This window comes from Psittacula echo (genome assembly GCF_963264785.1).
Source record: "Psittacula echo genome assembly, chromosome: 6".
Taxonomy (NCBI): Eukaryota; Metazoa; Chordata; class Aves; order Psittaciformes; family Psittacidae; genus Psittacula; species Psittacula echo.
In genome coordinates, this window is record NC_137743.1 from 26,551,586 (window position 1) to 26,577,972 (window position 26,387).

Sequence of the window (26,387 nt, forward strand, 5' to 3'; positions counted from 1 at the left end):
CTATCTTAGATTAGATGTCACAGTATCAGCCAGCAAAAACAGATGAGCTGAATCCCACCCAGGCCTTTTTCCCAAACTGTGTACTAACATCAGTGCTTCTATCTAAAAGAGGAAAACAGAAAACAAACATTACATTATTATCTATTTTGCTATGGTTCACAAAGGTGATCACATAAAAGATGCTCTCTTATCTACCTGGATTAGACCAGACTACTCCAGTACCTGATGGATCAGTAAGCTACCCACCACACTGTAGAAATGGGAAAAGTATTGATTGTTAAAAGGGCTTCAGCTGAGCTAATCTTTTAAGTTATACAAATGCAAGCTGTGTGAAGCACATTTAAAAGATAAACCAAAATCAAACCCATGCATTTTACAGAACTGAAATAAGATTGTGTCCTCAAAGCACTGTCTTAGCTACAGATCAGCTCAAGTAGTGGTAAGCAAACAACAGTTTTAAAGGAAAGAATCCATACCATTTCAGTACACAATATAGATCACATACAATATACCTGCAAATTGGATCCTTTTCCCAACAGAGGTGGAGAAACTAAGGCACAACAAAACTCGCACATGAGCAAAAGCAACTCACCTACCATTGGCTTAATATCCTACAGAGTTATACCATGACTCCTTGTTTCCCCAAACTGTGGGCAGTGAACACCCTACCCAGAGACAGTGAGCACACATTCTACATATTCATCAGATGGAAGTGCAAGGCACTGGCACATGTTTTGGAGTTTCACAGCTACAGTTAGTAGAGAGATGAAAGCACAATTGCTAATCAGGACTGTCACTAGCCAGCAAGATGTGAATTCCACCGGAAGCTGGAATGATAAGAGTTAAATTCAAATCCTCATTCCCCATTGGAAGAAAAAAAGACCAAAAAAACCAAAAAACCAAAACAAACCAAAGCCCCAAACAAAACAAAACAAAACAAAAAAAGACTTGGAAGGTATTGATACTATTGCACATGTGGCAGCTTGCGAAGGAGGATCAACTGTCACCAGAGAAATGGACTTATGCATCAAGCAATAACCTTTGCAAGCAAGAAACAACCTGTTTAGAAAACATTCAGACTCTTCTCATATGTTACTGAAACCCAGAAAACACCAGTGAGTTTTACCACTATTCTACCTGTATTTACAGCTAAACTAAGAGAAGAGGAAGAGAACATAAGCAGGACCAGATGAGACTTCAGTTCATGAAACTTGTCTGCCACAGAATAGCTATTGTGGAACCTCATTTGGATCATGTAGATAGCCACAACTCCTGTAACAGTTTAAGACCTTTCAGGATAAGAAGGGATTTTGAAGGAACAGGAAAATACCTGAGGTTTGCAGAAAATTGACTGCCTTTAGGAAGATTATATTAAGGCCATGTCTAGACTCAGCTATTTCTTCGTATGTGTCTTGAGATGTGCACTTTTGCTTCACCCACATGTCTTGAATTTCAACTATACCCACTTTCAGTCATGACAGATACAATCTTGTCCCACTTATCTGACATGGTCATGCAAACGTCCCAGCTGTGCCTTCTATCAACTTACTATTTTGCCCTAACACTGTCTACTTCCCCTGTGTTACACTAAATGCAAACTCTTTATCTTTGCTTCTCATGGCATATTTCCAACCTATCTACCTGTCATGACTGGCATTTACCCTGTCAAAAATGTCAAACTCCTCTGACCATAGCCTTACATTTGCCAAATCAGCACATTATTGCTTTCTCTTATGTCACTCCTTCACACCTGCAAGCATTCAATTTCTCCCTCTTTTTAATCTCTACTCTATGACTTTTTGCCTACAAGAAAGCCTAGCAATAATTATGTACCTGGTAGACTGAAAATGCCACCTGTGATGCTAATGAAGACTTTCTGGCACTCCATCACCTGCACCAGCATGTTTTTTCCCCTCAAAAATTTAACTACAAACTCTCTGGAGAGATGATAGTCTATATTGTTACCTGTTACAGTGGGATTCAGTGTGGTCCATGGATATTTGTGAAGAAACCAGTAAGACTGCTTATGTATCAACCTCAAAATGCACTTTAACACATTACAGATGATAGTAAGGCAAGGACAATGTATCTTCAGATTTCAGGTCTTTAAATGGTAAGGTCTCTCAGTCTAAGCTGGTAAAACATAAATCAATTAATTCTTATTTGTAAATGCATGTCCTGCAGTTCTTCATGAAAGAATGACAAAAATTGGGTCTTTTATGTTGTTCAACCAGTGGCACCCACCTCTTACAAACACCAGAAGAGGCAAAACCAACACTAATGCAACTCAGAAACAAAACCCATTACACTGAAACTATTCACACTGTGTGTGACTTGCAGCAGATTGCCAGTTAAATCTTTCCACTGTTGCTGCATGGACTTGTGTCTGAAGGGCAGTTTAATAAAAGAAATAGCCTCTCCAAAGTAATACAAGTTCAATTTCAGGCTTGTCAGCTTCAGTTTTCTAGCAAAAATCAAAATCTGTTGAGATAATTTTTCAGACCTTAAGAAATTAGATGTTTTATTTTGATAGAACTACATGGAATTACAATTCCATGATTGGAAGAGTTACCTGTACAGTAAGGATATTCAAGAGTTATGCTGTGATCAGATCTGCAGCTTTCATTCACCTGCTACAAGGTACTTCCGTACATCAGTCACTATCATCTGAAAGTGATAACGTCTCCTGTTCTGCAGGTTTCTTATCAACAGTCCGCATTTACCCACTGGCTTTGAAATGGTTTCATTGCACATTTCAAGCACATGAATGCATCTCTCCAGACTAATGTTGCTGTTTATCAGCATTGCTTGGCTTACAGGGCATCTGGCTCTACAATCTAGCTGCAATCAAATTAGTTGCTGATAATATGGTTGTAAATAAACTGAGCAGCTGAATAGCTGTACAGGTGTGCACAGCTTGATCTGCAGGAAAGTCTTAACACAAGATCTTCCTGAGAAACTTTCGGAATAGTTTTTACACATCAGTGAACCTTAAATATCTATAGCTATGTATGTGCCTTTGACAGCGCAGACTCAAGTTCACAGAACTGGGAGGATGGACTAGCTCTGTGCAAATGTCTATGAGGAAAACTGGTCATGAACCAATCCTGTGCAGTAATGAGATGCTCCTCCTTGGAGCACCAGACACACTGAGTTGGCTCAGTCATAACGAGCCTCAGGCCCTGAGCTAGTACGACAGTGCAGATGTAGCCTAGAGTTTAGTGTCCCTAATCACCTTTGACAGTTAACAGTGACAGGTCTCTTCCTTCCCCAAGGAGCCTCCCCCTTCTCACCAACCTATTTGGCCATCTAGTTTTGTACCAAAACCATCAGCTGGTGTAAATACACTGCTATGCCCTCAATCACTGCACGCAGTCTGGGTTGGGGATTTTGAAGAGAGGTGATGCTTTTGCAGCAACAAAAGCATCAGACAAAAAGTTAAACCATCTTTTCAAAACTATGAACTCAGCATTTTAATTCCCATCTTGCATGTGGCTTGGCATGAATTCAGCACTAAACTTTTAGCTTCCTTTGTTCTTACAATGTAGGGTTCAGGTGACGGATCTATGAATAGACCTCTCAACAACCTCCCCTGTCAGCTACAGACCTCACACCACAAATGATTTCACCGTTAATTAGTAAACCATTAAAGTCTTCAGAATTACAGTGTGGTTGCCAATATTCTCAGCTTCAAACCACTAAGTACCTTTTCTTCTCTTCTGCTTTTTAGCTTAACAGGGCAAAAAATGGGTTTCTCACTAATCTTTTCCTATCTGTGGTCTGAGTGCTCATCAAACACCTGGAGTGGGTATAGTTGTATTCCTGGAATTGTTCTTACTCACTCTTTTTTTCTTTTTATTTCCAGTGGCAGAACAGTAAGTTTACCTTCATTTGCTAACTGTTTTCCATTTTAGTCAGCTGTATGAACAGGTTTTATTTTGGCTTCCTCTTTCTCTCTCTGTTTTTTATTAAAATTCACAGCATGCTGTGTTTCTACCGTTTGATACTTGTTGTTTTTAAACCCTTAAAACATTGTATTCCTTTTGCTGCAGATTTCAGTAGCTGCATGCTTCACGTACTGCCATTGTTTCAGATTCTGTATCAGCAAAATTCAAAAATCATAAGTTGTTGAAAACTGGGTTCTTGCTGTCCTGGGTTCAGCAGCAGCAGTCATTTTTTCTTCTTCTTAGTAGCTGCTGCAGCACTGTGTTTTTGACTTTCGGCCTGGGAACGGAGCTGATAACACTGATGTTTAGACTGACCAAGGACTCTGTGAGTCTCATGCTCTGCCAGGGAGGAGGAGAAGGTGGGAGGAAGCAGGGACAGGACACCTGACCCAAACTAGCCAAAGAGGTATTCCATACCACAGCACGTCATGCCCAGGAGGTAGAACTGAGAGTCCCCGGAAGGGCTGGATGACTGCAGGGTGGGGGTGAGGTACCGGTTGGTGAGCGGTTGTATTCTCTTCCTTGTTATTTCCTTTATCATTATTACTATTAGTGGTAGCAGTAGTGATTTGTGTTATACCTTAGTTATTAAACTGTTCTTATCTCAACCCGTGGGAGCTGCATTCTTTTGATTCTCCTCCCCGTCCTTCCAGAAGTGGAGGGAAGAAAGGTGTGGGGCGAAGTGGACTGCGTGGTTCTGATTTACGGCCTGGGCTTAAACCACGACACTTGCAAAATGAACTTTTGGATAATCTAAAAGTAAAGGAGCCCATGGTGCCAAAATTGATGTAGAACCTCAAACACGGCTCAGCCCACCTAAATGTCTAATGAGCAATGTGTCTACCATGTGTATGTAATATTAAGGGATTTAAGATTCTCCAAATCAATGAGAGAAAAAATTGTTGAAAATTAGTTAAAATAATCTGGTTCTTTTCTTCAAAAAACACAAATGGATTTCTGTGCATTCCCAACCCAGTTATTGACTGGTTTGAATCATGCCAGGACATGCTACATCCTATGATATGATATATGATATGACCTCTCACAAAGCTCTAGTTTATGTGCAACTTGACATACCAGCTGTAGTAGAAAACACTGTATGTGTGGGTTTACTTACAGTTATGACAGGTAGCTCCCATGTAGCCTGTATCATTACAATCGCAGTAAAAGGTGGTCCAGGACTGAGAGCATTTTCCTCCATGTTCACAGTAGTTGGGTAAACATCTAATTGGAGACAGTTTTAAAAAAAATAAATTAATGTGCTGGAAAAAATAATTATAAAACTGTCTCAACTCCTCATTCAGGCAAGAGTTTCCCATGGCTGAATCACTGTATAATACCTGAAATAATTACGTGTTCCTCTGATCTGTGATTCACTTCAAACACAAGCACTGAAGCTGACAACATTTAATGTATCCAGCAAGTAGGTAAAGATTACTTTCCAAAAAACACTCCGCTTGTCCTCCACTTGCTAGCAATTAAAGTGTCACAAACTTAGCAGGCACAGAAAAGGACAAGTAACACGGGAAAATGATACTGAAATCTTGTTTCACAGGAGAATCCCCTGTTCTTTGATTAAACAGGCATCATTGTTATCAAAACTAGACTGAGTTACTTTTGTGGTAACACAAACAGCATGAAAATATCAGAAGTGAGAGGAAAAATATGCTTCAATTATGAATTCTGTACTCTCTTCTTTCTCTCATTTTAGTTGGTATGCCTCTAAAGTACTACTGTGAAGCAAATTACTAAAAGAAGAAAGAGGCACAATAGCATGCAGCTTGGGAAGTGAACAGAAACAAAAGCTGTGGGCGATAAACTCAATATCCAGGACAAGAAGTGAATGCTGATCTGAAATACACTGGTGTAAACATGGGCAGTGCAACGGAGTTACACCATCCACCAGGGATGGTTTCATTTTTTGCTTTTTTGGTCCTTCTTCCCCCCCCCCCCCCCCCCCTTACTATATATTAGATAATCTCTTTTATACTGCATGTTTGGCTTTTAAAAAATGAATAACTTGTTTATACCACTGATTCAATTGTGATCAGTGGGTGGACAGAAAAGAGGCAATTTCTCTCTTGCACCCCAGCACTCCATTAAGGTGTGTTTTGCTGTAAATTGAGCTTCAAACCCCTTTTTACAGCACAGATGTTTCAATGGTATTAGTAGTGAAGTCATTGATGCTACCTAGATTTGTATGAGCTGAGGACACGATTTTATTGTTGCTCATCTCATCTTCAGGAAATGTTTTTGCATGTGTCCTGGGTTCAGCTGTAATGGTTATTTTTCTCCTCCTTAGTTGCTAGCGCAGTGCTGTGTTACCAGCTGGGCTTAAACAACAACAGCATGTAAGTGTGCATATTGCCTTTAACTGTGGCTTTCAGTCTCTTTTTGAACCTGTACAATTAAAACACATTTTACGCATGCAAGCAGAAAACCTGTATGTCACTAAAGACCACCATCTTCACCAGTCTCCCAAGCCCTACCAGCCAAGCATTCATCAACTTACCTGAGTCCAAGGCTGTTCAGAGCTGCCGAACAATGACAAACTAAAGAAACCTGTTTATGCGCACAGAGGCCTATCAGACTCACCTCTTGTCCTCAACGTGCAGTATGCAAGTATGTGCATACATACATATACTTATCTAAGTGTGAGTCTGAGATTCACTCTAGAAGTCAGGTTTACTTTATCACAATTTATACCATCATACACCAAATTATGAATATAACATAAAATATTAATATGAAAGATTCATTATTTTATTATTATACTTACTCCATTATTATAGTAATTCTTTATTATTCAAACACCAGAGACATAAGGAATTTGAGAACAAAGTATGTTATGTATAACTATCTGTAACATCTTTTGAAACAACTATAAGATATATTGGTCATATAAAAATGGTTGCCATGGCTTCTATTAATCACAGGGCTCAAATACAAAATGAGGAAAGTGAATGGGAAACACATGCCTGGTTTTCCAGCTCACCAGGGAGCTTTTTTCCTTGCTGTGGAGAACACAGAGGCACAGAATCACAGAATGGTTGGGGTTGGAAGGGACATCTGGAGATCATCTAGTCCACTCCCACTGCCACCTCCCACCTGACAAAGCAGGTTCACCTAGAGCAGGTTACGCAGGAACACATCCAGGTGAGTTTTGAATATATCCAGAGGAGACTCACAACCTCCCTGGGCAGCCTGTTCCACTGCTCTGCCACCTTCAAAGAAAAGTTCCTTATGTTCAGTTGGAATTTCTGTGTTTCCATTTGTGCCTATTGCCCTGTATATCCTGCTGCTGGGCATCACTGAAAAGAGTGTGGCCCCACCCTCTTGACACCCACTCTTAAGATATTTGTATGCATTGATCAGATCCGCTCTCAGCCTCCTCCAGGCTGAACAGGCCTAGGTCTCTAGCCTTTCCTCTTAAGAAAGATGCTCCTGTTCCCTACTGCATAACCCTCCACTGGACCCTCTTCAGTTGCTCTTTGTCTTTCTTGAACTGCGAAGCACATAACTGAACTCAATACTCCAGGTGAGGCTTCAGCAGGGCAGAGTAGAGGGGGTGGATTACCTCTCTTGACCTGCCAGCCACACTCCTGATACATCCCAGTATATTATTGGCCTTGTTGGACACAAGGGCACATTCCTGGCTCATGGTTAACTTGCTGTCCACCAGGACTGCCAGGCCCTTCTCTGCAGAGCTGGTTTCTAGCAGATCAATCCCTAACCTGTATTGGTACATGGGATTATTCTTCCCTAGATGCCGGACCCTACACTTGCCTTTATCAACTTCATTAGATTCCTCTCTGCACAATCCTTAGCCTGTCGAGGTCTCACTGAATGGCAGCACAGCCTTCTGGTGTATCAGTCACTCTTCTCAGTTTTATATCATTAGCAAACTTCCTGAGGGTACACTCTGTCCCTTCATCCAGATCATTGATGAGTAAGTTGAACAAGACTAGACCCAATACTGTCCCATTGGGAGTACCTCTTAATGGTATGCTGGGAAATAATCTAACAGAGCCTAACACCTGGCTGGTACAGTGACAGCCTAGCCAGACCCTCTGCCATTACATCTACCCTTGGCAATGGTGAAGAGATTAGAGGCTTTGGGTTGATGCTGAAGAAGGCAAAAGCAGCCTCTGATCTGAACCTTCTGTACTCTGCAAGACTATGCCAGCTTCCTTGAACTAGCAACTCCCCAACAGCTTCATCCTAGAGGCTGCAGGAGAAGCACAGTGTTTCAACAGCTCTGCAGTGACATACATTAATTTTGTCTGTAAGAGCAGATTTGTTCCTATTTGTGCTTTGGTCATGCCTGCCCTTGCCCTCAGCGTATTGCGTTTGCTTCTACCTGCTATTTGGTGAAAAACGTTCATTTATGTCCCCTGTACAACAGCAGTAGTTACAGCAGTAGTTACATTCACATCACAGGGTGCTGGCAACAAGAAATATCTGATGGTAATAAAGCTCTTTGGATGGATAAAAAGAACAGTACTATGTTATTATCATAATTTACATCATCAGGGTAATGGACAAATACGCTTTTTGCCTATTTTAAGCGATGTTTTAATTAATTAACCCAATGCAGTAGAGCCAATTACTAGTCATTTGTGGTTTGCCAAAGGCCTACATCAGAGGCTTAGCCACGTTTATTCCCTCAAAAGTTTTCTTTTAAAGGCTTTACAAAGTTGAAGGTCACTTTTCAATTCTCTTGTCTTACAAATGCAGACACTTTTTCTTCCACCAACAATGCACAAACCCCAAGTCAAACTAGCCATATAAGCTTTTAATGATATTCATAAATTCAGAATTAAACCTTTTTTCTTCCTTAGTCTATTTGCTTTAATTAGCATCAACCACACTGATCTTGGTTTTGGTCAGATAACTAACCCTTCTAAGAGCTTACGAAACAAATTTCTTTGCAACTCTAATAATTACCATAATCCCATTCTTGCTGAGCAGTTGTGTCTTCATTATAAAATTTATCCTGATTGTCAGAGAACTCAAAATTAAGAAATAGCTATGATTAAAATTAACCAAGGCATGGATAAATCACAGGTTGTTCTATTTGCTAACTGTCTTGGATCCTCATGTTGAAGGATTTAAATAGATATAATTTAAAATTAATATTTGCATCCTAGTAGAATCAAGCAATTTTAGCAAAAAATGCAGTGGTATCATAGGAGATTTCATAGACAAAAATTTGCAGCAGGCAGCCCCTATTGGCCTATTAGGCAGACCTATTTGGAATTGAGATGAACAAACAGATCAACTCATTTTTTGTGAGTATCATAAATGGGACCTTTAGAAATTTAATGATTTGCCTAAGATAGCTTGTGACAGACCAGGGACTCCGATCTTCCAGATTCCAAATTAATTCATAGAATACATCATGGTGAATGAGTCTTATAAAAAAATAAGTGAAGCAAATAAAATTTTCCCTCCTCTGGCCACTCTGCAAAACACACACCTTAGCCATTCATCTAAGTGAGCAATATGCAGAGCCTGCACAAAAGCATTCACTGTCCTTAGATGAAACATTCACCTCCAGAACTGTATGTGTGCTTCCTCTGAATTCAAAGGACAAACCGCATAGGCATTAGAGTGCAAAATTTGGCCTTTTGATAGGAACAATGAAGAAATAACAATGGCAAAATTACTTGAGTGGGAAGGCTGAAGGAGTTCTGCACATTTGATGTTACACTTTACTGGAAATAAACCTGGTATTTTCAATAAGCACCTCTCAGATATCACTACAGTCAGCACAACATGTTCTGCGTGCACCACTCCTTAGTCTTCCTAAATAAAGAGGGGAGAAAACCCCAAACAAAATCAACTATTCAGAGAATAGCATGCATCTCCTCAATATTTAGATTGTCAATATACACCATTCTGAGACAACCACTAAGTCCCTAAAACTCAACAATGCCATAACAAGAAAATACAAGACATTTATACGTTTTTCGATCAAAAAAGTGTTTGTCTGAACTTACCTCTAATTCATTTTATTTCATCAAGTTTTCCTGCTTATGGGCTGCAGCTATTTCATGTATAATTAACAAAATACAACATTTACAGCAATGACTTCATATACATACGATGAAACTCGTAGTGTTACAGCCTACACTTTGCTTCAATAAAATGTCTTTGCACTAAATTCAACAGATTGAGGCCAGTTGCAACAGCGTGGATTTTGGCCCTGCTCTGCTGAATTGTAAACCTGTGAAATTCCTTGCCAAAGTTTATTTTGGATACAAGAAATGGGTTCAAGGGGAGACCAAGCAAATGTTTAGAAGAGAAATCCACCAATGTTACTACACTGACAATGTGTAACAACTTCAGGGATTTACCAAGGAAAAAAAAAAAAAAATTAAGATCAAAGAGCTTTAGAAAAGAAAGTACCACAGAAGCGTATCCCACTTTTATTTTGCCTTGCATGTCTGAGGCAAAATAGTGGGCTAGACCTCCTTAACTACAGAGATAAAAAAAAAAAGAGAACTTCGAGAAAGGGAGAAAGAGTGAGTAATGTGAACACTCCAGACCTTTGGTATTCCTCAGCACGCATTCTCTTCTCATCAACATACCTCCCAAATTCTCCCTTGCAACTTTAGAAAACTCTCTTAAAACTTTTTAAAAGGTGTTGTGGCATACTTTAGTTTTGGGTTTTTTTTAAAGCCATCCATTATTTTCTTCCCTAAATCTATTATGTTATGAGAAGTCATGGAATACAAACAGAACAACAGCAATGTGAATAAACATGATTTTTCCTTTCCATGCTGGAAATCATTTACTTTATCCCATTAAAAAGATGTAAAAGAAATCTAAAGAAAACAAAAAAGGCATTTTTTGTAATTCTAATAATCTGTCACAAATTCCAGGTTTTCTTCTTTCTGATATTTGCAAAACTTGATGACTGAACTTCTAAAACATATTATTATTTCCATTGTTGGACCCCTTGGTTCTCAGACTGCACTTTCATACCATTGTGAGACCAACATTTAGAAGATCTGAACATTGGTGTCAATTGCCCTCAGGCATGCGGCTGGGACAGAACTGTGGGAGAAGGTTGTGCTGGGAGTGGCACAAGTGAAGGGAAAAGAGGCTGCTGTCTATGAGTTAGATAAAAGGCTTTTTTTTTCTTAAGGTTTGATTGCTTTGTTCTTAGAACACCTATATTTTTAATAGAGGCAAATGTGCTGACAGTTTGTCTTGGCATCAGCAAAAAGGATTTTATATAAATAAATCTGAAAATGAAAAATAGGAAACAAACCATCCTGTACAGACAGCTGTTTCATTTAGAATCCATCATTTTACAAAGCAAAAGCAGAAAAGCCATCTGCAAAAACAAAACAAACAAACAATGACAGGATATTATATCCCACATACATCCCTGTAGTTGGCCTTTAATTTACCATGGGGGTTGCAAAATGTATGGGGTTGCATACCCCATACATTTTGACTCTAAAGGAATATCAATAGAATCATAGAACAGTTAGGGTTGGAAAGGATTTTAAGATCATCTAGTTCCAACTCCCTGCTAATGGGGGTGAACTCTACTGAGGTGCCCCCCAGGAACTGAATTTCGTATTCAAGTTGGATTCTAAAAGTTGGGTCACTTAAGTAGCCCGCTATCAAACTTGAAGCCACCTTCTTTCTCCACATTCATTCAGGGCAAAATCCCCTCTCCAGTACTAGTGGGAAGTCCCTCCACTCTTTATCAAAGACAAACTCCATCATTCTTCCTCATGTACAAATCGTTGCCGTTACAGGAAGCAGTTAATCCTGCTCAAACCCCTTACAGCATTTACTAGATACATTTCAAATGACCAGATCAGCACTGCTCTGCAGTGGCATCAGGTAAATGAGATTTCAATTCAGCACCAATTTCTTGCTTCAAGTGAAAATAAATACAACTAACAAACTTATCTGGAAAAGAACAAGTCTAAATTAAAGCACAATCTGTCTCAAAATCAGATGTGGTGATGTGAGTGTGGCAGATGAATCTGAAGAAACTGTATTTTCTTCTGAAACACAGTATTTCTACACACCAAGTGCACCCTTCGTGGGCGTTGAATCGTTTTTTGCAGCTGGTCTTGCATGTATGAAACAAATTCAAGGAAAACAAAAAGCCTTAAATATAATGCAGGGCAGGCAAAACCAGTTTCTGGCAATTTCCAAATAATCTGAGCACTCCCTTTCATTCACATGAAAGAAACATAAAGAACAGAAAACTCTCTGCTCTTCAGTGCTAGCATCTTCCACTGTAACTGCCTGTTTTTACATAGACTTTGTTTTGTACAAACGTGTCCTTGTTTTATAACTACCACAGAGCAAGCTCATCTGACAGTGCAAAGATCATATACCAGTTCAAGAGCAGAGAATTCTTCTAATTGTTTTTATTACACTTGTTAGTTGGCCCTTAAGCTATCAGAGAGAAAAGCTCTGTCATTTCCTGCAGTATCCAACTACATTTAATCATTACAATAGATATATGAAGACTGGGGGATGTTCTTCAGAACTGCAGGGATTTTAATTCCAACACCCAAGTTTTGGGTGGTCTGGTTTTGAATTTTTTAAATCTTGACCAGTTTTCCTACATCCCACCCCTTCACCCTGAAACTTGGGTGGTATTGAGGGGGTTTCCAAGACTCGTACTCCAAAATGACCGATCTGCGATGGTTTAATTATATTAGTTAGCATGTCTAATTTGTTATGTAGGCGCATAATTTTGGGAAGAACCCAAGTGGTTCTTCAACTCTTACAGAACATCATGTATTCTATTTCTAATACTATTTTTTCCACTGTATATTGATCTTTACAAGGGATTAAGCCATTAAGATACCTTTTTCACCTTTTCCTTCCATGCCATGAAACATAAATTAGGTTTAAGGTATTTTCCCCTTTCCATTTCCATATCATGTCTTCCAGTGTTTTGCTTTGGTTTTAGCATACAGAAAGAGGAAAAAGGTACATTATGTAAGGACAATGTGATGAAAGAGGCATTTCTATCAATATTGCAATTTTTGCTGTAAAAATACAAAGCAAATTGTCAGTGTTTTACAAAGTACCAACACAAGCATGAGAAAAGGAAAATTTCGAAAACCTGTCCATGATTTCCTTAATTAAAATAGAAACTGAAAGGAAACATGATGCTTCAGTATTCCCTGTACTATTTGTAAACACATCCACCAAAGTCTACATTTCACAACAGGCAAGAGACAAAAGGTGACTGGGAAAAGAGTCACTCACAGGACTGAAGTGATCCTTTTAAGGTGACACAAAAAATCAGAAGAACTCTAACCTGGACCAGCAGATCATTATAATTAGACATTAGACATATAATTAGCCTCTCCTGTATGCAGCAGTTAATGAAAAAAATCTAGAAAAAGATCTAGGTATTCCAGCATTTGAAGTGTGCAGTTTAAGTGCTTTGTTTGGCTGATGATTGAGATACAGGTGGGCAATATTCAAATCTACTTTGGGATTTACCCAAGATCAGAAATGTTTTAAAATAGGACAGATGACATCTCTTCTTATGTCTTCAAGTTGTCCCAGCTTTGATCACCATCTGAATTCAAGTGGTGTGATCTAAAACCATCAGACTCGTTGCTATAAAACCAAGAAGGAAAACATCAGATGAGTTCCTGCAAAGTGAAAATAATCTGGACTATAAATTAACTGTCATTTCTGCTGAGAAGACACTAAATACTAAAACTATGAATACTACAGAGAACAAAAAGAATGGATGCCAAATTGTGGGTGGTGGTTTGGTGATTTTGTTTTTTTTTTTTTTTCATTCTTTCTGCAATGCACTGCATGTATTTATGTGGGGGTGAATGCAATATTAAGTGTTTGCTTTTTAAATCCCAGCCTAAGACTGTAAAAAATAAAATTAAAACTCACTGGGCATAATTAGGCAGGGTATTTTCTCATTTGCATGACCACATTTGGGGAGGAGGTGGGGGAATCATATAAAATTCGGCTTCTGCTGCAGGGAATACGTTAAATCTTAGAGATTTGGGAAACACACAGAGACTATGCTTTCATTAGATTTATCCTAACACCCTTCACCTGCAATAGTAAGCAATTTCCCAAAAGCCCATTTTGACAGTACAACACATGAAGCAATGTTAAGTTCCGTACCGAAATAAAAGGAGGAAAAGGTAAAAAAATTATTATTTCTTGCAAGTAAAAATTTATAGTAAAATTTAATGAAATCTACAAAGCAAATAGACATAAAGCAAGATTTGAAAGGTCGGCTCCATTTAGCAAGAAAAAAGAACACTTTAAGCTAATTTATTTAGAAAATGTTATGAAGAATTTTCACATATAAAACATGGGTAGGGATAAAAGGATAGGGACTTAGGATTCTGTTTGTGCTCCGTAACTCGAGTAGTGTATACAGGGAAGCAAACTCATGAATTAACTCAGTATGCTTCTCCCTAATGAGGTAAACTGTTAACGCCAATCCCATAGCAGTGATTATTATGTATACCACATGGTGCTCTCCATTTTTATTTGCTAGGAGAATTGGAATATGCAGATGAATCTTGGTTTAATAAGGACAGCAATATCAGTGTGTGCTTGTGTCTGCCTGCTGATGCTACAGAGATGAAACACTGATAGGATTCATAAGAAAGTATCTGAGGTCAGGTTTGCATTCCTTATTGCAGACCTCTGAAATTCCCAGAATGTCCTGCAAGATGCGTCGTCATCCATATATCTGCCAAAGTGGATTAAACATGAAATTTTTATTTTTCCTTCCCTCCTCCCCCAGGTCACTTAAGGGAACTGAAGTTCCCAGTGTTGTCCTTGACAAATACTCCCAGTATTTGCTGTAGCGAGGGCAGGGTGCCAGACAAGTAAAAATAGGACAACCCAGTCAAAGCTTCATCAGCACAAAATCAACATGAACTGCAACAATCAGATTAAAGTACCCTAGCAGTTGTAGACAGGGAGAGCAATGCATGCAGTTTATCTATCCATTCATGTGAAACTGAGTCTAAAGGTAAGCAGTCTCTGACTGCTGTCATAATTCATTTATGAATAATGACAGGTTCAACACACAAATGATCTTGTTAAACCCAACCACTTATTCTCATATACTGAAGCACAAATTGTGTATAGAACTTATGACAATATAACAACGTGTACAAACAGTTCTCCATCTGCCTTGACCCTACCTCTCTCCAGGTAAACTTCATTACCAAAACGTCAACAGTTTCAGCCAGTGCAAAAATAGCAGAAGCGTACAAAATGTCAGTCTCCTTAACATATCTTTCTCTGTCACTAGCCAACTTAAATACCATGTCCTTTGTGATGGGAGTTCAAAGACATTAATGCAACCAACATCATTGCTAAGGATGTGACACCGGAGCATGTGTCCCATCTAAGGATGTGCCTCAAAAACCTGGTGGAAACAACCATTTGTTTAGCACCATCTTAAGGGGCGAAGAACACTATTTCCATAAGAGGTGTCAAGTCAGAGGAAAATGAGGCCAGTTTTCCCCTTAGGACAGCTATTTGTCACACATTATCCCAACTCAATGCCTCCTTAAGCACTTCCCTTTACAGAATTTAGAGGAGTTGGTAGAGGGAACCACAGCAGATCTTACCTCTTTGTGAGCACACAGAGTTACAGAACTCCTGGAGATTGAGTTTTCTTCTCTGTGACTAATGCTGCAAAGCAGTTTGCCACACTGCATGCAAGAAGTAGGTGAGATTAATCAGTCCATGTCTTCAGACTGCAGGCAACACCTCAGCCCTTGCTGCTGTATTCCAAGGGGTCCACCTGCTGTAAGAACAGCCAGCCTTTCTCAACCCAAGAGGAGCATCTGTGCCATATGATGAAGGGCTGGGAATCCACAGTGTTTCTGGACTGAGGTTCAATGATTTTCTGGCACATTTTCCTAATATCCATGGCAACTCTTGAGCTTCAATATCTCTTGAGCCCACATTCCTGCATCTATTCTCTGAACAAGATGCCAACCGCAGCAAACAAACAACTCAGCTTCAGGACTGAAGATAGTATTTCTAGTCACAAAATCTGGCATTCCAGCCAACTGCTGAATGGGAAATCCCAGAGCTACTCAACAGTGTGGTTAAATTCACAGCATCTGCATATTTGTTTTCCTACCCATTTAATTTATTTTAAAATGAGAGGCTGTCTGAATTTCCCCCAAGCTATGTCTTCCATTGTTTGCCCCCCCCCGACCCACACCCTCAAAATTCCACTGCCACGTAGGAAGAGAAAAACAGAAGGTATTAGTACTTAGCAAAATTCAAAGATTCCAACATATTTTGAGATTAGCACAGCTATAGATGACTTTAAGGTCCTTTCCAACCCTAACTATTCTATGATTCTATGGCAAAATATTTTTTGCTTTTGAACAGAAGACGTACAAAGAGCTGTCCACAATGAAAATGATCTTTTTGAAACAGTAAGGAATTTGGGCTTCCTAGGCTTAATTTTAACACCTCCGTTCAGACTTCAACACTGCCTCTCCTCCAATTTCTTCACTCTGACAGTGTCACTGCAAAAATGCTGATGAAATAAGTGTAAGAGTATCCTACTGAAAACTTTGCCAGCTTTCAGTAATCTGTGGTTTATGGATTCATGTATGCGTTACTGGCTTTTTCCTTTACATTTGACCTCTACAGCATCTAACAACAACCATTTGCTGCTGTGTAAGGTCTGAATAAGGAACAGCAAATTCTTGTTTATTATTCACCTCCTTCATGCTGCTCCTCTTCGCACAACCCTGCCTAGCCCTCTCTTCTCCACGCTGAAGAGTCCTAGCCTATTTAATCTTTCCTTGTAAAGAACAGTTTGTGGCACATAAAAGAACAGTGTCAGTTTTAGAAAGAGCTGTGAGGCCTGAATGGCAGACTCATATAGTCACAGCTGCACAGCTGAGTGACCCAGAGAGGATATGTTTCTTGAAAAGGGCTGCTCAGGCCAAGGTTGAGGTCAGTGACTACATCCAACTGGATTTGCACTTCATCTTTAAGCATTTGAAATAGACGTTGTGACAGGATCAACACACAACTATTGAGTTGATTTACTAAGAGGAAGATGTTCCTGTGCCTCAGTCTCCACATCCTCTTCACAGCTTACAAACTTCTCACCTTTATTTTGACCACATCTGGAAGAGGGCTAGACACCTCAGCTCCAAGAAGTCATGGGATCTTGTCAGAATAGAGATAATAAGTAAAAGGGAATCAAATTACTCTTTATAAAAGAAAAATACACAGCCTGAGCTGAACCATCATTCTAGACACCATGGAACGTGCAAAGAAAAAATTACAAGAGAAAACAGGGCAATAAATTCTGCAATCACAGAGTTTTAGCCTCCAATTGTAAAAATGAATCATGCATTTTTATAAGCAAAAAGCAAATCAGAGGAGTGACAAATTATTAGAAAGTGTAGCTCCTTCTTCCCTACTTCCTAACACTCCAAACTTAACATATACATCCCAGGTTAAAAAAAAAAAGCCACCAAACTTTTCCTATAGGTTACATGGTCCCTTCTCTCTGCTACAGAACTGCCTTGAGTGTCTGAGGGATACATCTACCAAATGAGCTTTCCCACAGGTATCAGAAATCCTGAGCTGAATTCCTGAAAGTTATTTCCCACATGTTTCAGGGTTTTGCTTTTTTTTCTTAAGCAGTGTTATTGACATTTCAGAACCCCTAAAGCAAGAACAAGACACAGTTATTTCAGCTGAAGGAGAAGCCTAAACGAATGCAACAGAATTACGCAGAGCTAGAGGGAACTCAGATCACTTAGTCCACGCTCACATCCCAGAGCAGCGTCACCTGTACCCATGTTTGTTATTTCTCACAGACTCACTTAAGCTATTTGTAAAGCCTTCCAGTGACAGAGACTTGACAGTCTCCTCAAGCAGTCTATCCCGTGGCTGCTCTCTTATGTATCTTGGTTAGAAAAGATGATTATTCCCTTCTGCACTGCAGCAACCTTTTAGCACCTGAAGACCATTATGCTGCTTCCCCTCAGCAATCTCATCTGGTTACAGAAACAGAACTTAAATAATCTAGGTTTTCCAGACCTATATTGCGTCTTTCCATATAGGCAGGGCCATTCAAGAAACAGTTTGGAATCTGTATATGTTTTCAGAGAACAGAAATTTAGACACATGACTGCAAATGAATCTAGGACAGCTAAATACCAAGTGGCAACCCTGGCTAATATTTACTTCACCATATTTGCTCATCCCCCTGCTGCTCCTTACTCAGATGCATTTGCCCACCTCTTTTGCTCACTAGCTCTGTTTTATATTTCAAGATTTGTACAGTTGCCAATGACCCTCAATTTAAACACAAATGTTGTAGATTCTAAGAGCTTGGTATTTTGGTATCAACGCTATGGCTTAGGGGCCCTGCTTAGATCAAAGGAATGGCAGCAAGCATGTTTCCCTTCTAAGCCAACAGAAAATGTCACATGAAGAAAAAACTCAACTGATCCGAGTTTATGGCCCATCACAGTACTGAATAAACTTCAGGACAGAGAAACATTATTAGCACTACAGAAACCAATACTTTGTTACCACTGCCCTGAAGAAACAGGTTAGGATTTGTCAGTTTAAAAAGGCACAAGTAGACTCAACCCTCAGTTCTACACACACACAGAGCAGCCAGGGAAGGGAAGCACTGGCATCAATCTTGTGCCTTTCATCACTGTTAAGAAGCCTGAAAGAAAGCTCTGCTCCAGCTACATTGCCCAACTGGCTGCTGCACTAGATGAAGCTGTGATTTCTTACCCTGCTGATGGACCCCATCAGCCACTCGTAGACGAGATTTCTCAAAGTAAGCCCCATAGACCCTGCAACCATTTGTTGATTTGCCAGATTTGACTGACCCTTTCAAAACCCCTCCCTTTGACTGAGAGGATTGCTGAAAAAACTATCTTCACTCCAGAGTCCTTTAACACTGCTCCCAGGGCTCTGTAATCCTTCTTGATATCCCTAACTTATTTCCAGGAGGATGTTTGACAGGGTTTGAAAACACTGTAACATACTGAGGAGGGACATACACAAGTGAAAATACCATTAGGAAAAATACATCCTCTTGTGGTTTTATTTTTTTTTTCCCCCTTTAAACCAGAAGTACTTGGGATGGTCTTTTCCCTAACACACTACCTGCAGGTAAAGGAGAGGGAGCCTGGCCATACACTTAAAGCCAGAGACTTAGTGGAACTCAAGAGATGGGAGTGAATCCCTTCTGACTTAAAGCACCTGTGAAAGCATCCAGACATCTCTGCTTTGTTACTTTCTGCTCTGCACCATGCCATAGAGGGGGAATGCCAGCATGCTGTAAGAAGCTGTGTTTTCTGATATTAACTCAGTGTAAAGCAAACAACCCCTGATGTGCACCTGCACTTTTAATCAACATGAAATCCTGAAAAGGCAACAACAAAGAAGGATGAAATGAAATCTACTTCCTTTTAAATATGGAACAGACCTCTCTGGCTTACTAACATATTGTCTCATTTTTCCTTTACCTCTCATTAGAATGGGGCAAACTGCACTGCAGGCAGCTACGACCACTAACACTTCGCAACAGGAGCAATCTAAGCGCCACGCTTTGCAACATCCTCAAACAGACTGAGCAATCTGTGTATTTGGACAACCACAACAAATATACTCGCTACAAATAAAAAAAAATAAAATAATTAGCTTGATTAACAGTAGGCAGACAGTGGGGATAATGCCAAGAGTCCTACACATGCATTACTATGATAAAAATTGCTTCCTCCTACAGATTCTACTTTCATGTTCCACAAGGCATTGGGAAAAATTTGCAGGAACAGCTTTGTCTTGAAGGAGGTGAAGAAGGAAATAAGCAGTACTTAGTAGGGCTTGTGGAACAGACACGGCTCTGATATGAAAAGACTGGGGATGCCTGTCCTTGTGCAGGATATGTCAATTAAGGCAACCTGTAAGTAGTGTACAAAGAAATGGTAAATCAGAGATGACTTCATATGCAGCAGTAGGAACATCAGTGAAACTGGCACTGCAGCTGAGGGCTAGAAAAAATCACTTAATAGGAGATAGTGCTAACTAACCTTCTTCCATCATCGGGACATTTTGCTGTGTTCAACTCAGACTGAAAGCCCAGAAGTCATGAGTTTTCTGTGTGTTACCTGTTAATCCCAGTTCTTAATCTGAAGAAGTTAATCTGAACTGCCAGTTAATCTGAACTGCCCACTCAACCAGGACCAGAGCAGCTGCTGGGTGGCTCCACTTAATTTAAGAGGTTCATCACTTTATAGCAAGAACCCTGGGGAGGGGGTGTGCATTTGAGGGTGTGCATATATAATATGCTTACACAACTAGATTCTCTCTCTAAAACCCAGTTTATCTGAGCAAGAACTAAAACATAGGCATGTTATTAGCATTATACTCAGACTAAACCTAGAACACAGCATTATATTAGTTACTAGGAAGAAAATTAACTCTATCCTAGCTGAAACCAGGACAATATCAATCATAACTACTATAAATCTACCTAGATCATATAGTACAGACACAGAAATTTAAGACTGTCCAGAGAACTGCATCGGAAGAGTCTTGACCAGATCAGTCTTTAGTCTTGACCAGATTACATATAATTCTTACATGTGTGATATACAAACGCCCGTAGTATGGGGAACAAACAAGAGGAATTAGAGATGTGTGCATGTCTACAGGGATATGATATAATAGGTATCACTGAAACATGGTGGGATGGCTCCTATGACTGGAGTGTTGGAATGGAAGGTTACAGGCTCTTTAGAAAAGACAGGCCTGGCAGGCGGGGAGGGGGAGTTGCTATTTATGTTAGGGATAGGTTGGAGAGTATGGAACTCTGTCTGGGGACAGGTGAGCAGTCGACAGAGAGCTTGTGGGTCAGGGTTAAAGAGAGAACAGCGATGGGGGACATTACTGTGGGGATCTGTTACAGGCCACCTGATCAAGAGGACTCTGTGGATGAAGCGCTCTATACACAAACAGGAACAACCTCACACTCAGAGGCCCTCATTCTCATGGGAGACTTCAACCACCCTGATATCTGTTGGAGTGAAGGTACAGCCCGGCACAAGCAATCCAGGAGGTTCCTCGATTGTGTGGAAGACAATTTCCTTCTGCAAGTGATAGAGGAGACAACAAGGAGAGGTGCCATGCTTGACCTCATGCTCACAAACAGGGAAGGGCTCGTTGGAAATGTGATGCTCCAAGGCAGCCTTGGATGCAGCGATCATGAGATAGTCAAGTTCGAGATCCTCAGGACAGTGAGAAGAGCGTGCAGCAAGCTCACTGCCCTGGACTTCAAGAGAGCGGACTTTGGCCTCTTCAGGAACCTGCTTAGTAAGGTTCCATGGGATATAGCCCCAGAGGGCAGGGGGGCCCAAGACTGCTGATTGATATTCAAGGATCACCTGCTTCAAGCAGCAGGAAGGCTGGGAGACCTCCTTGGATGGATAAGGAGCTGCTGACAAAACTTAGAGGGGAAAAACAAGGCTTATAATAGGTGGAAGCAAGGACAGGTGGCCTGGGAAGGATACAGGGATGTTGTCTGGGAAGCTAGGGACCAGGTGAGGAAAGCAAAGGCCCAATTAGAATTAAACTTGGCTAGGGATGTGAAAGATAACAGGAAGGGATTCTACAGGTACACTGCAAATAAAAGACAGACTAGAGACAATGTAGGCCCCCTTCGGAAGATATCGGGAGAACTGGCTACCCTGGATTTGGAGAAGGCTGAGGTTCTTCATGACTTCTTTGCCTCAGTCTTCACTGGCAAATGCTTTGACCACACCACCCAAGTCTTGGAAGGCAGACTCAGGGACTCTGAGAATGAAGACCTTAGGCCCACTGTAGGAAAGGATCTGGTTCAAGACCATCTTAAGAACCTGAACATGCACAAGTCCACAGGACCTGATGAAATCCATCCTCCATTATATTTGAAAAATCATGGCAGTCAGGTGAAGTTCCCGACGACTGGAAGAAGGGAAATATAACCCCCATTTTCAAGAAGGGGAAAATGAATGACCCGGGGAATTACAGACCAGTCAGTCTCACCTCTGTGCTTTGCCTGGCAGAATCTTGGAGCAGATTCTCCTGCAAGGCATGCTAAGGCACATGAAAAACAAGGAGGTGCTTGGTGACAGACAGCATGGCTTCACTAAGGGGAAATCCTGCCTGACCAATCTGGTGGCCTTCTATGATGGGCCTATGGAACTAATGGACAGGGGCAGAGCAGTTGACGTCATCTACCTGGACTTGTGCAAAGCGTGCGACACTGTCCCACATGACATCCTTGTCTCTAAATTGGAGAGACATCAATTTGATGGGTGGACCACTCGGTGGATAAAGAACTGGCTGGATGGCCACACACAAAGAGTTGTGGTCAATGGCTCAATGTCTGGCTGAAGACCAGTAACGAGTGGTGTCCCTTAGGGACTGGTGCTGGGAATGGTCTTGTTCAACATCTTTGTCAGTGACATGGACAGTGGGACTGACCGCGCCATCAGCAAGGTTGCCGATGACCCCAAGCTGTGTGGTTCGGTTGATACGCTGGAAAGAAGAGATGCCATTCAGAGGCATCTTGACACGCTTGTGAGGTGGGCTGATGCCAGCCTCATGAAGTTTAATCATGCCAAGTGCAAGGTCCTACACCTGGGTCGCAGCAATCCCAGGCACAGCTACAGGTTGGGAAGTGGAGAGATTCAGAGCAGCCCTGTGGAGATGGACTTGGGGGTGTTGGTCGATGAGAAAATGAACGTGAGCCGGCAGTGTGCGCTTGCAGCCCAGAAAGCCAACTGTATCCTGGGCTGCATCAAGAGGAGCGTGACCAGCAGGTCAAAGGAGGTGATCCTGCCCCTCTACTCTGCTCTCATGAGACCTCACTTGGAGTATTGTGTGCAGTTCTGGTGTCCTCAACATCAAAAGGACATGGAACTGTTGGAACAAGTCCAGAGGAGGGCCACGAGGATGATCAGGGGACTGGAGCACCTCCCGTATGAAGATAGGCTGAGAAAATTGGGGCTGTTCAGCCTGGAGAAGAGAAGGCTGCGTGGAGACCTCATAGCAGCCTTCCAGTATCTGAAGGGGGCCTATAAGGATGCTGGAGAGGGACTCTTCTTCAGGGACTGTAGTGACAGGACAAGTGGTAACGGGTTCAAACTTAAACAGGGGAAGTTTAGATTGGATATAAGGAAGAAGTTCTTTAAGGGTGGTGAGGCATTGGAATGGGTTGCCCAAGGAAGCTGTGAATGCTCCATCCCTGGCGGTGTTCAAGGCCAGGTTGGACAAAACCTTGGGTGACATGGTTTTGTGTGAGATGTCCCTGTCCACAGCAGGGGAGTTGAAACTAAATGATCTTGAGGGCCTTTCCAATCCTAAGTATGTTATGATTCTATGATATTTTCAAGGCAACGATTAAGTAAAGTGCCACCATTCTTACTGTGTTTGGATCCCTGCCATAAGTAATTGTATGCTACAATCACAGCCTGATGCTTGTTGTCTTTGAGATACTGAAGATGAGAAAGACACTGTAGTACCACAGATTTACGCTGTAGCCTGGACAATGTAAGCACTCGAGACATCCCACAGAACCTCTGCATCACACCGGAAAAGTTCCCTTCTTTTTCAAAACATAAATATACAAGTTGCCTTTGAATGGTCCACTTTATCTTAAAGAATTTTTTTTCTAGGAAAACGTCAGAATTCTTTCTCTTAATTCTCAGGAAAGTTTACATTTTGTGTCCTTTCATTAAACCAGCTACATCTATCAATTCTGTCTGCCATTTCAGGCGTATCAACTGAAATTCATAGCCCCCTGAATTCAGTCATCATTAAACATGGAAGAATGTTTGGTCAGCAGAGAAGGCATTTTCTCCATACAAGCTAACAAACTTGAACATACAAAAATGAGTACACAGGTTTCAGATAACAGGGGTTTTGCCCACTTTTCAAAAGACTGCAATGCCAGCCAACTGATCCTCCTACAGTAAATAATGCAAAACAGTTCCTCTTCTCTAAGCAACATCGAAAAAAATACGTAAATGCGTAAGCTCCTAATTAATTTCCAAAATATCCTTACAACTCCCTTAAGTATCTGAAGCACACAAAATTTCTAGCAATTCCATTTTCAGAACTTAGCTAGACTTAAAAAAAAAACAAACAAAAAAACAAACAAAACAACCCTAAACCCAGTCCAAAACCAATATCAGAACCTATTATTCCATGCGCTAACTTCAAAGTAAACATTTCCTGACATAATTCAGAAATACTTAGACTCTAAAAATCCACAGGAAGCAAAGAAGAAAGTGTGAAATACTTAAAAGAAAGGTTATTTCCTCTCTAGTCTTTATGAGAAAATCTGGGTTTCCTGTCAGGTTTTAGCTTAGGAGGGATTCAGATCAGTATTTAAACTGTGTCTCTGGTAGATACAGGCATTTCATCATTATATTGTCGTACTGAATGTGCAGTATGTTGGATGAGGTGTGCCATGTCATCATTATAAACGTGCTGTGTTGTAATGGCTAACAGGAAAAATCGTAAATAATCTACTTAAGTGAAAACAGCTAATATATTAGGGGGATGACACTTTCTGATGAATCAAATAATTTTTCCTTCTCTTTCATTTCCTCTAAAACTTCAAAGCAATCAGATGTTGTTTATGCATAAAATTTAATCCTTTCACTGATCTGTAGTTTGATTGAATTTGCATACTCTATTTCCTACAAGTCAATCTGAAGAGAGCCTCATGTAATTGAAACCATTTCCCCTCCAGTCCTCCTATCTTTGTTGTAATATTTTCTATTAGTAGCTCTATTATAACTAATATCCGTAATGTTGGCAGATCAGAAATTTCACTTAATGCAACCTGTATTTATAAATCACTAGGATGAAAAAAGTAACAATACAAGAAAGAGGAAACAATAATTACCTGTCTTTGATGCCACACAGATCAATGTATAAATCACTAAAATTCCCTAGGGAGCCTTGCTGAACTAAAATGAGGTCCTTGGGCTGGTTATCAATAAAGATGAGCCTCATACAGCCTTGAAAAGGAGTAATGGGATTTAAACATTGGGAATTGGTGAAATTGTCAGGGCACCCTGTGGGAAAAAGAGAAGAGACAATAATATTGGAATGTTCATCTATTTCTGCTGGGATTTCCTGATGCAAAAACTCAGAGACTAATTATTCCAAGTGCTTTTATTCCTTATGCTACACAGCCTTCTGTGTTATAAATCCTTCAGCAAGAAAGAAAGAAAAAAAGAGAGAGGTGAAAAAAGAGAGCATCCAGCCACTGGAAATATCAGAGTATGAGGTTTCATGTGTGCTAATTAAAATCAAAATGTGTTTTTTTTTCTGTTGTCTTTAAACTCCACAATTGACAGCAACTGAATCCCATTAAAAAAGCTGTGTAAATTGTAAAATCGTTATGAGCTAAATTCTGCTGCTGAAGAAAAGTAGACAGTAAATGGATGAAATTCTGTGGACAGTAAGCAGGAAAACCATTTGTATCTGATCTTCAGCATTTGGCCAGCTTTGAGATTCAAAGCCTCCTGTGCCTCCTCACTTAGTGCTGTATCCAGAGGGCTCATTGAAACCAGAGCCTCACTATGGTAAGTGCACACAGAAATCTATTAGATAAAAAGATATTTGATGGCACTCCCTTTATCTAAATTAACACTTGCACTGCAAAAAGCAGAAGGTAGTATTTTACAAGACTGTTCTTTCAATTTTCAAAATCGAGCTAAATCTACATTAATCTCCGTGAGAGCAGAGTGCCTAAATACCTTTGTAGATCTGAGCCATATGTCAATAAGCTCAGAAGCTTAAAGTCACTGAGCCTGATTAGGACAGCGATATCTACTGGAATATAATAATACTAATAGTCCTCAAGACCTTTAACTAGAAAAAACATTTGTGGCTAATACAGCTAATATAACCATTGTATGTTTTGCCAGCTAGATGCAGGTACCCATTGGCTACCACTACCAGTAGTCCGCTTCTACAGCTTTGTTAGCAGTCCTGTTCATTCTCTCCCTGATGGGGTTGACAAAAACCTTTCTATCTTTCCACAGTGCTGTATGACTTGCAGCTCCATAGAGGTTCTAAAATCAGTATTACAACATTTGCTCTTAGCTGCAAACAGAGTGCACCTGGGAAGACCTCAGTGGTGAGGCACTTGAGGATCTGCATCATGAAAACCTGTCCTGCATCTGTCTGAAACAACCTACCTCCGAAATAGTAGCTGTTCCCAGAGTAGATCCTTGAGGCAGTGGTTGCATGGCTAGCAGTGGCAGCATTGTTATCCAGTGTCAGGGTAATGCGATGTCTTCTGGCATTGATGTTAACAGAATGCCAAAGGCCATCGTGGAGATTGGTGCCTGGCAAAAAACAAGTACTAAGAGTGAA

At 40.5% G+C, this 26,387-nt stretch overlaps 1 protein-coding gene across 1 annotated transcript in view; it reads right to left on the minus strand.

Annotated features, from left to right (window-relative positions):
- The window catches only part of CNTNAP5 (contactin associated protein family member 5), a gene marked incomplete at its 5' end in the record, with an annotated part of 321,557 nt that overhangs the window by 108,692 nt on the left and 186,478 nt on the right, over positions 1–26,387 (minus strand). The window contains 3 exons of the mRNA XM_080622097.1: positions 5,065–5,171; positions 24,907–25,078; positions 26,210–26,359. Of these exons, the coding sequence (XP_080478223.1) occupies positions 5,065–5,171; positions 24,907–25,078; positions 26,210–26,359 (429 nt within the window). The remainder of the gene's footprint in view (positions 1–5,064; positions 5,172–24,906; positions 25,079–26,209; positions 26,360–26,387) is intronic.